Source organism: Drosophila nasuta, chromosome 3 (genome assembly GCF_023558535.2).
Source record: "Drosophila nasuta strain 15112-1781.00 chromosome 3, ASM2355853v1, whole genome shotgun sequence".
Classification (NCBI taxonomy): Eukaryota; Metazoa; Arthropoda; class Insecta; order Diptera; family Drosophilidae; genus Drosophila; species Drosophila nasuta.
In genome coordinates this window covers 18,156,475-18,168,909 of record NC_083457.1, presented here as the reverse complement: position 1 = coordinate 18,168,909, position 12,435 = coordinate 18,156,475, and the positions used below count along the sequence as shown (strand labels likewise).

At 33.4% G+C, this 12,435-nt stretch overlaps 1 protein-coding gene across 2 annotated transcripts in view; it reads right to left on the bottom strand.

Moving 5' to 3' along the window:
- Positions 1-12,435, bottom strand: part of LOC132793199 (uncharacterized) — a 190,339-nt gene that overhangs the window by 29,337 nt on the left and 148,567 nt on the right. The window contains exon 2 of one of the 2 annotated variants that reach the window (XM_060802905.1): positions 3,115-3,171. The exons of the other annotated variant lie outside the window; for it this stretch is intronic. Coding sequence (XP_060658888.1) covers positions 3,115-3,171 — 57 coding nt within the window. The remainder of the gene's footprint in view (positions 1-3,114; positions 3,172-12,435) is intronic. 2 annotated transcript variants of the gene reach the window in all.

The following is a 12,435-nucleotide window of genomic DNA, read 5'->3' as shown; positions in this document are numbered from 1 at the left end:
TGCTACGCCCATTTTCGACTACGCAAGTTGACAAAAACGAATAGCAATGTTTAAAGCTAAAACCAATTTTTTGATGAGACGAAAATATTAACATTTATTCGAGAATTGTCGGGTCTTAATAGGGTTGGTTGACAATTTGGTATATATTGTATTCTATGGTAAATTTTGGTTGACAATTTGATGTATATTGTAATCTATGGTATATTTTGAATGTAGTACTATATCAATATACCAAATAGAGTCTTTGCTATATTTGAGTATTTTTGAGGTATATTGATTCGGTATATTTTAAGAATAATACTGTTGTTTTGCCTTTACTCAAAATAGATATCGGGTATCTTCCGTCTCACTTTCAATCAAGGGAAAAACTTAGTATTTATTAAGGATATTTTTTTATATGGCAAAAATCGGTTATAATTGTCTTGTCATTATAGCTGTGGTTACCAGTTTGGTAAATATTGTAAGCTAAGGTATATTTTGGCTTACAATTTGGTATATATTGTAATCTATGGTATATTCAGGTCGACAATTCGGTATATATTTTAATCTATGGTATTTTTTGAGCGAAGTATTATATCAGTATTTTTTCGGTTTAATAATTAGGTATATCTAAGTGATAATACCGCACTATTTTGCTGATATTAAAAATGAGTGTGCATTTCATCAAGCACACTGGACTGTAGCCTTTTTACTGGTTATTTATAGTAATTTCACCATCTTATCTAACAAAGTTGTAAATTTTAAAATGATGCGATAATAAATTGCAAAGAGGTTCAATAAAAATGATGGGCGACCAAAGGGGAAGCACTTCTTAAGTGGTACTTAAGAGATACGAGCCTATAAATGTGTTAGTCGTGCCTTATACAGATGAAGAATATACTTCACCTACGTTTGGCTTAGAGACACTCAAATACAAAATTTGAAGTGTTAAGCCCTGATAGTCTCTGAGATCGTGGGTTAGACGAACAGACAGACAGGCGGGCGAATAGACAGATAGGCAGACTATTTGATTGATAATGATCAACAATAAATTTAGATAAGGTGTCTCTTTGTCTCTAGGCAACAACCTATAACAACCTTTGAGCAATTCACCTATTAATGACAGGGAATAAAACAAGGCAAGTTTTTGCGAGTACATTTGATTGAAAATCGATAAATATTTAAGGACGTTTGTGGCACATTTAAATTCAAATTCATTGAAAATAATTCAATTTCAGTACAATTGTATCTTTATCAAAAGTATAAATATAGAACTAAATTTAAATAAATGAATTATGCGAGGTGAGTGAGGTGAGAAATGTACTGTAATGTATGTGAGTATCGTATCATATCTGTTCGTACGTCACGTAACTTGTTATCAGTGCGATTTGATAATGAAAGTGAAATGTGCAAAAGCAGCTGGTGAAAAAAAAGAGAAATAAACTGAAATAAATGAAAGCCCATAAGTCGACTTGTGTGTGTGTGTGTGTGTGTGTGTGTGTGTGCATAAGGCATAATCTTTTGTTGATACGCATTAAATTGTTTATAAGAATGTAAATATGTTTGCTTTTTTCCATAGGCAACGCATATTTTATTATTATTATTCTTAGTGTTGTTTGTACTTCTATCGTGAATCACGCCATTCGCTTTCTTTTATCAACTAAAATGAATTCTATTTTATGCTCACACACACACACATACAGACACACATATTGTTGTACTTCGTGCACGCATTTTTATCAATATTGTCGAGCATTGACATATACATATATATGTATATATAGTATAGTAGATGGAGTATAAATGGGTGCTCGCCTATATGTGTAATTGCCTGGTGCTTGTCAGACCCATAATAAAACTGTATTAAACGGCATTACCCAAGCTAAAGGAACTGGCACAGCGGAAGACTGTGAACGAAAGAGAGGGGAGTGGGGCAAAGGTAGGTAGAGAATAGTTTGGGGAATTACGTTTCGGTCGATTCACTGATAAAAAGCCAATAGACGTATCGACAAACCCATTATGAAGGTCAAACTTACAATCAGGTCGTATATTATTGTACTTTTCACTTTCTTTGTGCACACTATATCACAACAACAACAACAACAAAAAATACTTTTGAGTACAGTTTGCTGAGATTCCCAGGTTAGTGAGTCAGTGAGTGCTTGGCAGATAACGATAACCGATATACGGACAGGCCAGTAATATGCAATAATATAAATCAATCATAAAATAAATTCGTTGTAGTTAACCGATAAGGTAAATAAAGTGTGAATTTAATGGAATTTATGCTGGAAAATTGTTAATAACGGTGGCAATAGTAACTTGTAGCGAATGAGAAAATTTGAATTAAACGTCACGATTTGATAAAACTATTGATATATTTAAAACTATGACAAATATTTGAGAAAAACAATCGCTTGCCAATCACCCGCTTACTATCGAAATGGTTATGTTAGTACTTTCAACTATCGATGTAAATAATTGAATATATATGTATATGATTGTGAAAACTATCGATTGTCAATCAATTAGAACATAAATTCGATTTAGTTGACCGATATGGAATTTATGGTGGGAAATTGTTAATAACGGTGACAATAGTAATCGATTATATAACCAATGAGAAAAGTTAAACTTTAAGCAAGACAAATCAGTCACGATTTAGTACAACTATCGATATATTTAAACATATGTCAAACATTTGAGAAAAAAATGGAGTGCCAATCACCCGTTTACTATCGAAATACTTATCTCACCACTTTCAACTTTCATTCAGAAAAATATAATAATAATATCAAACATTTGAACATCTAATCGAATGCCAATCAACCGTTTACTATCGAAAAATTACTTTCAACAATCGATATAAATAGTTTTATATCAAGCCCTTGAAGAAAAAAAGCAATTGGCAATCACCTTTTTATTGTCGAAATAGTACCTATATAATTTAATATCAAACATTTAAGAAAAACAATCGATTGCCAATCAATCTATCGAAAAACGTATGTTAATATTTTCAACTATTAATACAAATAATGTAATATATATATTTGCGAAAACTATCGATTGCCAATCACCGGCATACTATCGATAAATTGATTTCAGTACTTTTTATAAATAATTTGCTCAATTTACCTTTTAATTTCTCTCGCGACGTTTCTAGCGCGTTTTTACGCGAATTCACTGTGGATTCTGCAAGTAAAACAAGAACGATAAAATTAATTAGCAATAAATTAAAGCACACATATCAAGATTTTTATGATTAGCTTTAGCTTTAGCTTTGAAAATGCCTGACAATTTTTAAATAAGTGCCCCACATACAAAACATGCAAGAATTTATGGCCAAATCATTTATTTTGTGCTTAAGCAAATGTCTTCAATTGTGCAGTCGCGCCCGGTTGTGCTTGCTTTGCCAAATAAAACAAAAGAAAAGTCTATTTAATCTTTTATTTATACCAAATGTCGAGGCCCCCACGCATTGACACTGACATTTCACTTTGTGACGTCAAGTGAGTAGACATCATTTTTTTGCCCACCTACTCTGCACACTCACCCAGAAAATACTTGGACAATAGTAAAGAAAAAAATCCGTTGAGAAAATTGTTGCGATTTTCCATGGGTAGACGGAGGCCAATAATGCGATATATATATATATATATACTAATATATATATATTTTGTGTATAGCATATATATATTTTCGATATTCTGAAATGTTTACAAGCAAACGTTTTTGCGCTGTTTGGCTAATTTTAAATGTGTGTCTGCCTGGCATATAGTCATCTATATACGTACGTTAAGTATACGCACACATAGCCAAAACACACTTGAGCATTTCGGCGAAACAAATTTTCGTCTATGGCTGATGAAAAAGCAAACGCATAGACAATGCTAAATGTTCTATAAATATAATCGAAGCGCTTTGCAATTTGTGGCGAAATTCCCAATGAAGGCACAAAATAAATATTTTTGTACATATTTAAACGAGATCGTTATACATATATATTTTATATATGCTCTGAAGTATAATGAAATTATGAAAAACAATAAAGCATAGCATAAAAAATGCTTGGGCTTTTTAGAACGCAGATTATATATGTACATGTGTTTATTATACATATAGAGTAGGTATATGTAAATCTATGTTCATGTCGAGGGGGCCAAGCACTTCAAATGACGCACTTGTGAACGTTCATCATTATTTCACATTCCTCATCTCCGTTGAATAGACTTATTCTTAACATACCCTGCGAAATTTATGTGATATGACAATGTTAATTTTATAATTGATGAAGAGTATTTTTGAAATATTTTATAGTTTTCTTTTGATGATAATTTGTAATAATTATTATAAGAACCTTTTTTAGAATTTTTAGAGTAGTTCTTAAATATTTGAGTATTATTTCTGATCAAGAGTATTTCTAAAAATATTCTTTACATTTTTGAAAAACTATCGATAGTGGGTGCTATCGATATTCGACGATATTTCATTTTGAGCCATCGATAGTAACATCGATTGTTCTTCATCTCTACAGGATTAATTGATTCACAAATATTTTAGTATTATTATACTGAGAAATGCAACTATTCGAAGTATTTATAGTAGTTATATTATTTTTCACATTTATAGATTATATCTTTATTTGAAATGGGCTTAAGGTATTTTTCTGAAATGCTTGTAAGACTTGAAGTTCAAGTTTTAAGTAAAGAAATTATATTATAATTGATTTGAAGTACTTTAAAAATAATATATTATTAGTATATTATTTATATATACAGAATATAAATGAAATTTTACTGAAGTTAATGCTAATCAAATAAGAAAATTATGTCTCTTTAAAGTATCTATTACATTCATTTAAATCTTTCTCTTAGTCATTCATTATTATTAAATTAAATTATTTTTATATACAGAATATAAAGTAAATTTTACTGAAGCTAATAAGAACATAGTGGCTTATTAAAGTCTCTATTACATTCATTTAAATCTTGCTGTTAGTCATTCATTATTATTAAAGAAACTTGAGCACTTTTTACGTGTCTATTCTGATGTTAATTCTGAGTGGTGATTCACATTGTTCAAATGGTATTTAAATTGCATTTAAATTACCCCAACCAGAAAAAACAATAACAAATCAATAGCAAATCGCCACACAGAGCAGTTTACAAGGTATTTCCTCGTTAATCACTCGCTTGTTGTTATTAATTGCTGTTGTGGGCTGCGCAGTTAGTAAGTTGCCTTTTGCACAATTTGTGGCTGCTCTTTGATAAGCATGATGAGAGTGAGGAGTGAATATATACACAGTATAGTGTATGTGTGTGTGTGTGTCTATACTCGTTTATAGATGTGGAAAGGCGCGTAATTACAAAATACACAGCGATTAAACGTCTTATCGGTGACCACAAACTGAATTGTCTTGCTCTGTGACTCTTGTAAAGAACACACACACATAAGCACTCATGAGTGAATGTTCTACTCACAAGCACTCACACTCACACTCAGACTCGTTGTCGTACTTTAATCGGACTTTAGTGAGCCGCACTTTGAACATTGTTGTGATAAGAGACAACAAACAGTTCAACAATTTGCTGCCAATGCGGACGCCTGAAAGTATGCAATAATTTTACAAGCAGTGCCAGCAAATGCGTCTGTGTGTGCGTGTGTGTGTGTGTGTGCGACTATGAGATGCCTTGTAGAATGCTAACAATTAGGTTTACGCAATCTTGTTAGATGTGTGTAAATGCTCTTGTGACGTCATGTAGCCACATTACTCATACGCCATGTGCGCAGTGTACTTTTATAAATAAAAGATAATAACAGGCATTTGGTTTGCTGAGCTCATTCCCTCGCTCTCTGTCATTGATGTTAATTGTTTTTATTAACATTTGCGGCCGCAATTAGCAATGTTCGAAGAAGCAGCAGGCGCAGAACGCAACAATAAGCGGCTTCCCCAGCACTCACACACACACAGCAATGGGGATAAACTGGTTGTTGATTTGAGCCTGGCTACGTAACCAGTTTTAAAGTGAAGCGTAAGAAATGAATCTCGACGATGGCATTGCCAATTTCAGCCATGTTATAGCAATTCTTCCTCCTCTTCCTCGCCTTCGAGCCTCTTCAGCATGTTGTTGTTTATAAGCTGATTTTCTGTGTGCTTTGATGCGCATGTTTCCGCTTTCGTCGGCCACTCTCTTCTCCCCGCCCCTCGTTTCCCTGCTGTTGCTACTGCAACAACATCGACGCCAACAAGTCGGCGGCCAATAAACAAGTGCGGCAGGTGGTAAAGCTGCTGCTAACGAGGGAGGTGCAAGCGGCGGCCAGAGACTTGGGGAATGTCTCCTCTGTCTTATTTTTTTTTTTGGTTTTGTTGTTCTTCCTCTTCACTGAATGATGCGTGCGCAAATTGCGGCCGCGTTTTATGCTACCTGTCTGTGGTAACAACAACAAAAACGATTCTCCTTTCTCTGCATTTCTGTTCTGCTCTTTTTCGCCAATTCTTCAGGCATCGAGAAGCAGCTGCAGTCGCCTGCCATAAATTGCTGAGAGCCTGGTCGCTGCTTTAATTTGCATGCAGACTTCTTGTACCCGAGACTACATGGTTAAAGATCACAGTAAACGTTGTTATTCTGTAGTATAATTGAAGCCTAAGTGGTTGGTAATCACTTTGAAAATAAACTAAACTTTACTCGAAATAATAATAATCGATATTAGAGTTATCGACGTTAGTTAACTTGACGTTAGTGTACTTTCTATTTATAAGACTAGCTGAATTAAATGAAATCTAAATAATAAAATATATAATCTCATCTTTACTCGCAGTAATAATAATCGATATTAGAGTTATCGATGATAAACCTATCATCACGATTTATTACTAATGTACTTCTACTTTATTTCTTTTGCTTTCGCTTAGCTTCACGTTAGTGTGCTTGTAAGCTAAATTAAATTAAATCTAAATAAATTGCAAGCCTGCCCTTTACTCGCAATAATAATCGATATTATAGTTGTCGATAATAGGTAACTAACGTTTGAATAGACATATACTTCTTCATTGGTTTAGCTTGACTTTAATGAAATGAATGAATGAAATCGAAATGAATTGGGTGCCTGTCTTTTACTAGCAATATTATTCGATAGTTGTGTTATCGATAATAGGTAACTAAAGATTGATTAGAAATGTACTTCTAATTTCATCTGCTTTCGTTTAGCTCGATTTTAGTGTACTTTCTATTTATAAAATTAGTTAAATTAAATTAAATCTATATGTTCTTTACTCGCAATAATTATAATCGATATTTGTGTTATCGATAATCGTTAACTATCAATTCATTAATGATGTGCTTCTATTTTATTTCTTCTAATTTTGTTTAGTTTGACTTTAGTGTACTTTCTATTTATAAGACTAGTTAATTTAAATGAAGTCTAAATATATTGCGAGCCTGCTCTTCATGACTCAGTTGCAGTAGTCACCGCATTCGTGTGTGTTAAGAGCACTCGGAATTCCATTCAACTGCGTTGCATGGCTTTTCGCAGTGCGAATTGCATGACATACAGCAAAATGTATACATATGAATATAGTATAAGTGTATTTGTTCAGTTACAAATGAATGCTGACACACTAAAGCCACAATCCCAGTCGCAGTCGGCAGTCACAAGTCGGCAGTCACATATGGAGTCATGAGTCATTTCATCTACCACTTGGCAAGGCAAGGAAAATCGGTTTAAGTGCCATTAACCAACTGACCGAGTGCGGGAGTTAACTGCAAATCCACTTGAAAGACGCAATGAAACGTCATTTAATGATTTTAAACAAGTTAGAGTGTTGTCCTACAGTCAATGCTCGAATAAGAGATGCCCTGGAAGTTGCATTTATGCGATGTAATATTTATTATTTAAGAAAATGTTGGATTATTGCGAAAGATTGAGTTTGAGAAGATGACTTTTTGATTATATCATTAAGATAGATATAATAATAATAAAAATATAATGAATTATAATTATTATATAATAGTATTCATTTCGGTATTAAGAATTTGGATACTTTTCCTGTTGAAGTTATCAAAGGAGTAAGAAGTTAACTAACTATCGTTAATGAGAAATTGATCAAATATTCCTATCCGGAAACTAATATTATAATATGAATTCTTTTGTTATAGAAATTGTGTTCATTTGGAGACCAAATAAAATTATTTCTTTGTATATTTTTTCAATGATATAATTAGTAAAATTTAAATACAACCTAATTTAACGCATAAACATGCAACACTGATCGATCTAACGATCGATAAGTCCATGTCATGTTTGTATTTGTCAAATGCATTTTACAGGGTATTTTAATTCATATTGAAATGTTACCATAACAACACAACAGCAGTCAAGTGCCTATAAACATATGAGCAAGAGCAAGAAAAATCACGACAGCAATCGTAATTTGACGTAGCATTTCAATAGTTGATTTCAATTTCATTCGCTCTCATTTCATGGCTTATTCTCTCTTTCTCACACACACACACACCCACTCGACGTGTTACTTGTGACGTAGCAAAAGCGCAAAACAGCCGCAGCGATTGAAATATGCAAAAGCAGCGCAAAACAAAAACAAAAAAAAAAAGAAAACAGCAACAACGGCAAAAATTCCAAATAAAATGAATCGTAAAATAACAAGAAAAAGGAGGAACAACAACAAAATTTTGCATATGCGCCTGTTGATTGCATAATTAAAATGCTCGACTTTGTTGATGTGCTCATTATGATTATTATTATTGTTGTGTATGTCTGTTTTCAAATATTAAATGCAATATTCTGCGCTCTGCCACTTGGAATTTGTAATAATGCCAAGCACAATCAACTAAAGTGAAGTTGCATCGTGTGAGATTGCTTAATGGCTGCCGATTTTATAGTTTACCGATAACGATTGTCAGCAGTCGCAGCAGCGTTGCGAAAGTTGTAATCGAACGGCGATAAACTTCGTGAACTTTAATCGATACCCTTAAGCGACAACATCAATGTACTCAGTATTTTATCTATTTGCCACAGGGTGCACAAGAAATTAAAATGCATGTGCCGCGTTCCGTTTGTTGTTGTATTCTTTTTTAATTGTACGTATATTTTTTTTCAACGACTGCCAATTTCTGCAGCTGCTTGCACATTTCATGAAAATAAATAAAAAGGTGTCTGAACACACATACACACGTGAGTAAATACATATATATTTGTATGGAAACAGGCGTAACGAACTGGGACCAGGCCCAAATCCGAATCAAAATCCAGTTATGTTTACAGCTGCAACCGACAGACAGAATCGCAATTGCAGCAAACAAAAAATATGCGGAGTCAAGACCCACGTGAGACTTGCAGAAAACTATGCAAAGAATGTGTGGCAAAGTGCGTGGGACTCGTAAACTGAACAATTAAATTGCATCTATAATAAAAACTATGTAGAACGAGGCAGGGAACAAAAAACAAAATCGCATAAAAGGAAGCTACAAGAAAATTTAAAAAGTATTTGTGGGGGCGTGTAGGCAATTCCAATTTGTTTAGCACAAGATTTATAGATATACGTATACGTATAGTATTAACTGATGTCATAGTCATTTGACTAATCGCGCACACGTCAAAAATTTCCTAGAATATATAATAATTATTTTCATATTTATTCAAGTTTGTGCTACTTGCAGTGTGTGTGTTTTCGAAATGTCAAATGTCAGTTGCGGTTAGGCCTTTAAAATATCGGTTCGTTCTAATTACCATTTAATTATAATTTCTTGGCAAAGTGTCAAACGTCCTTTCTGATGCCAATATTAGCCCAAGCTAAGCGCAAATACTTGTTGCAATTAGTACATTCCAAAACCACATCAAATGCCTTAAATGTTTTGTGTATATAATTAAATTTCAACTATGCTGAGAATGTGCAAGTGTTAATAATGGTGTAAATTCTATAAATACACAAATATCCTGCGGGACATAACTGGAATTTTCCGGTATAGTGAACACATTTCTAACCTCAAATTCCAATTTACAAATTAACAAATTGATTTACGGAAATCAATTAAATTAGTTATATTTTGGGTTGCACGTTCCTAAGAACGACAAATGGCCAGAAAAGTGAAATTCCGAAGAAAATGTTGAACGATTTGAAATGATTAATTAACACATGAGTGTTGAGAGCTTGTCTACACATTATCCTAGTCACGATTATCATCTATTTGGGTCTGTGGTCTTCAAACAGATCGACCGAGTGGAAGGGGGCATTATTTAAATGCAAATTCACAGATGCTACAAATGATTAACCCATGTGACAGACTGTGTAAATGATGAGCAAATACTGTTTAAGCAGAATGAGATAAGCTCTCACACACACACACACACACCCGAATGTGTTTGTATAGTTGAGTGTGTGTGTGTGTGCAAATGGGTGACCAAAAGTTGCTCACACTAAATATGAAATGAGCGCAATGAGCTAATGTAAAAATGGCCAAAACGACAAAACGGCTGACAGCAGCAAAACGCAATTATCAAAAAGTTATTCATTTTTATGATTAATTTCCTTTGAATTATTCTCGTTTGTGCTCTCGCACAATTTAGCACGCGCTCTCTCTCTCTCTCATTCGTGCTCTCTCGGTCTCTCTCTTCCGCTTGCTCAACAAGCAGTCTGACGCTTGCTCTTAATTTGGCTTTCAATTTTAGTCTGACGTTCAATCAGCTGAGGGAATTCCCTGTTGAATGTGTGCGTGCACGTGTGTGTGTGTGTGTGTGCGCGCGCTCTCTCTGCCTCGCCTCTCTCTCTCACTCACTCGCTATGTGTTTGTCTTTTGTTATCTCTCACTCAAGCTGTGAGTTTGGCTCGTTTCGTTCATTTGGCGTGTGCTTTGTGTCTGTGTGTTTGCTTTTCAGCTTTCAAGCTTTATTACACGCATATTGTTGTCGTTGCTTCGCATCACATCGCCTCGCTTTGCTTTGCTTTGCGTTTCGTTTGACGATTATCATTAGCTGTGACTTGCTCTCAATTGCTGCTCTTTGTTGTTGTTGTTGTTGTTGTTGCTGTCACTGCTTTGTTGTTGTGCATTTAATTGCTGTGCATTTGCTGCGGACTACGTTGTATTTTCGACTGTTTGCTTCGTTTAGATAAGATTTCACGCCTAGTTAGTAATTTTAGTGGCTGTACACCTTAAACTGAAATTCGCCTCGTCGATTTTCCCGTTGAAATGTGTTACACAGTTCAAGTTCGAGGAAAACGCTCATTAAAGCTTTCCACTGGATTAATTGTAATGAGTATGTATCAATTAATGTCACTTGAAGCTTAAAAGCTCAACATTTGCTATTACATATCACATTAATTATTGCTTTATATGCTTTACTGTTATCTTGTTTGGAAAATATAATAAATAGTTCAAGTTCAAGTAGAAAAGTTCATTAAAGCTGTGCATTGAATTAAGTTTACAAGGTACATTAGTAAATAATATTCATAAAAAAATAATGAAACTTGACTCTCTGAATACTATAAATATATACATACATATTTGATTTAAAGTTTCTAGGGAAAAGCTTTTGAGTGATTTCTGTTTTGATTATTTCAAAATTTTAATCATATTTTCTATATTTTAAAGATCGAGTAAGAGTTATAAATAAGATTTAATTGTGAACTTTAAATTAAACTATTATTTTATTTAGCTTATTGGCTTTCATATAATTTATTTGAAAAGATTCTTGTAAAAGTTGTGAAAATTTTTGGAAGAAATTCCTTATTATTAATTTTTTTAATATTTAATATGTAGGATCGAGTTAGATTTTTAAATAACTCTTAATTGTGAACATATCATTATTATTCATTATTATTATGCTTAGCCTTTTACATAGAATAAAGCTGTTTAAAGCTTTTTAATTTTCTCATATATATTGAAACTTTTCTTTTTTGTTATTTTTTAAAGTAACTTTAAAGTAAAATCGTAAAACAGTCACGAGTTCTTGGAAAAACTCAGTTCGGCTTACGTTTATTGAGTGCATTTCAATTATTTTCTTTTAAAGCTCACCAAAACACGACAATTTAATACTTCTCACTTTCATGTAGGGCTTTTATCAGGAAGGTGGCATCGGTATTTTGGTCGTTTGCTTTCCACCTTGCCCTGAGGCCACTTTACACTGATATTTATAGCATGCTACGTTATGGCCAAAAGATTTATTTTTCGATCTGCGTTAACATAAATTACGGCACAGCCAAAAAAAAAAAGCAAGACAAAAAAAAAACGAACTAAAAGAAGGCAAAAAGGAAAATCGAGTTGTTGGCGTGAAGAGACGGAAAACATCGAAGAAGACTTTACACAGACTCCTTCGCTGGTTTGCCGTAATACAACAATGTATCTGTATCTGTGGCTGTAGTTGTATCTGTATCTGTGCACATTTGTATCTGGGCAAGCAAGCATCCAATGGGACAGACAATTTCATTTCATTTATATTTTA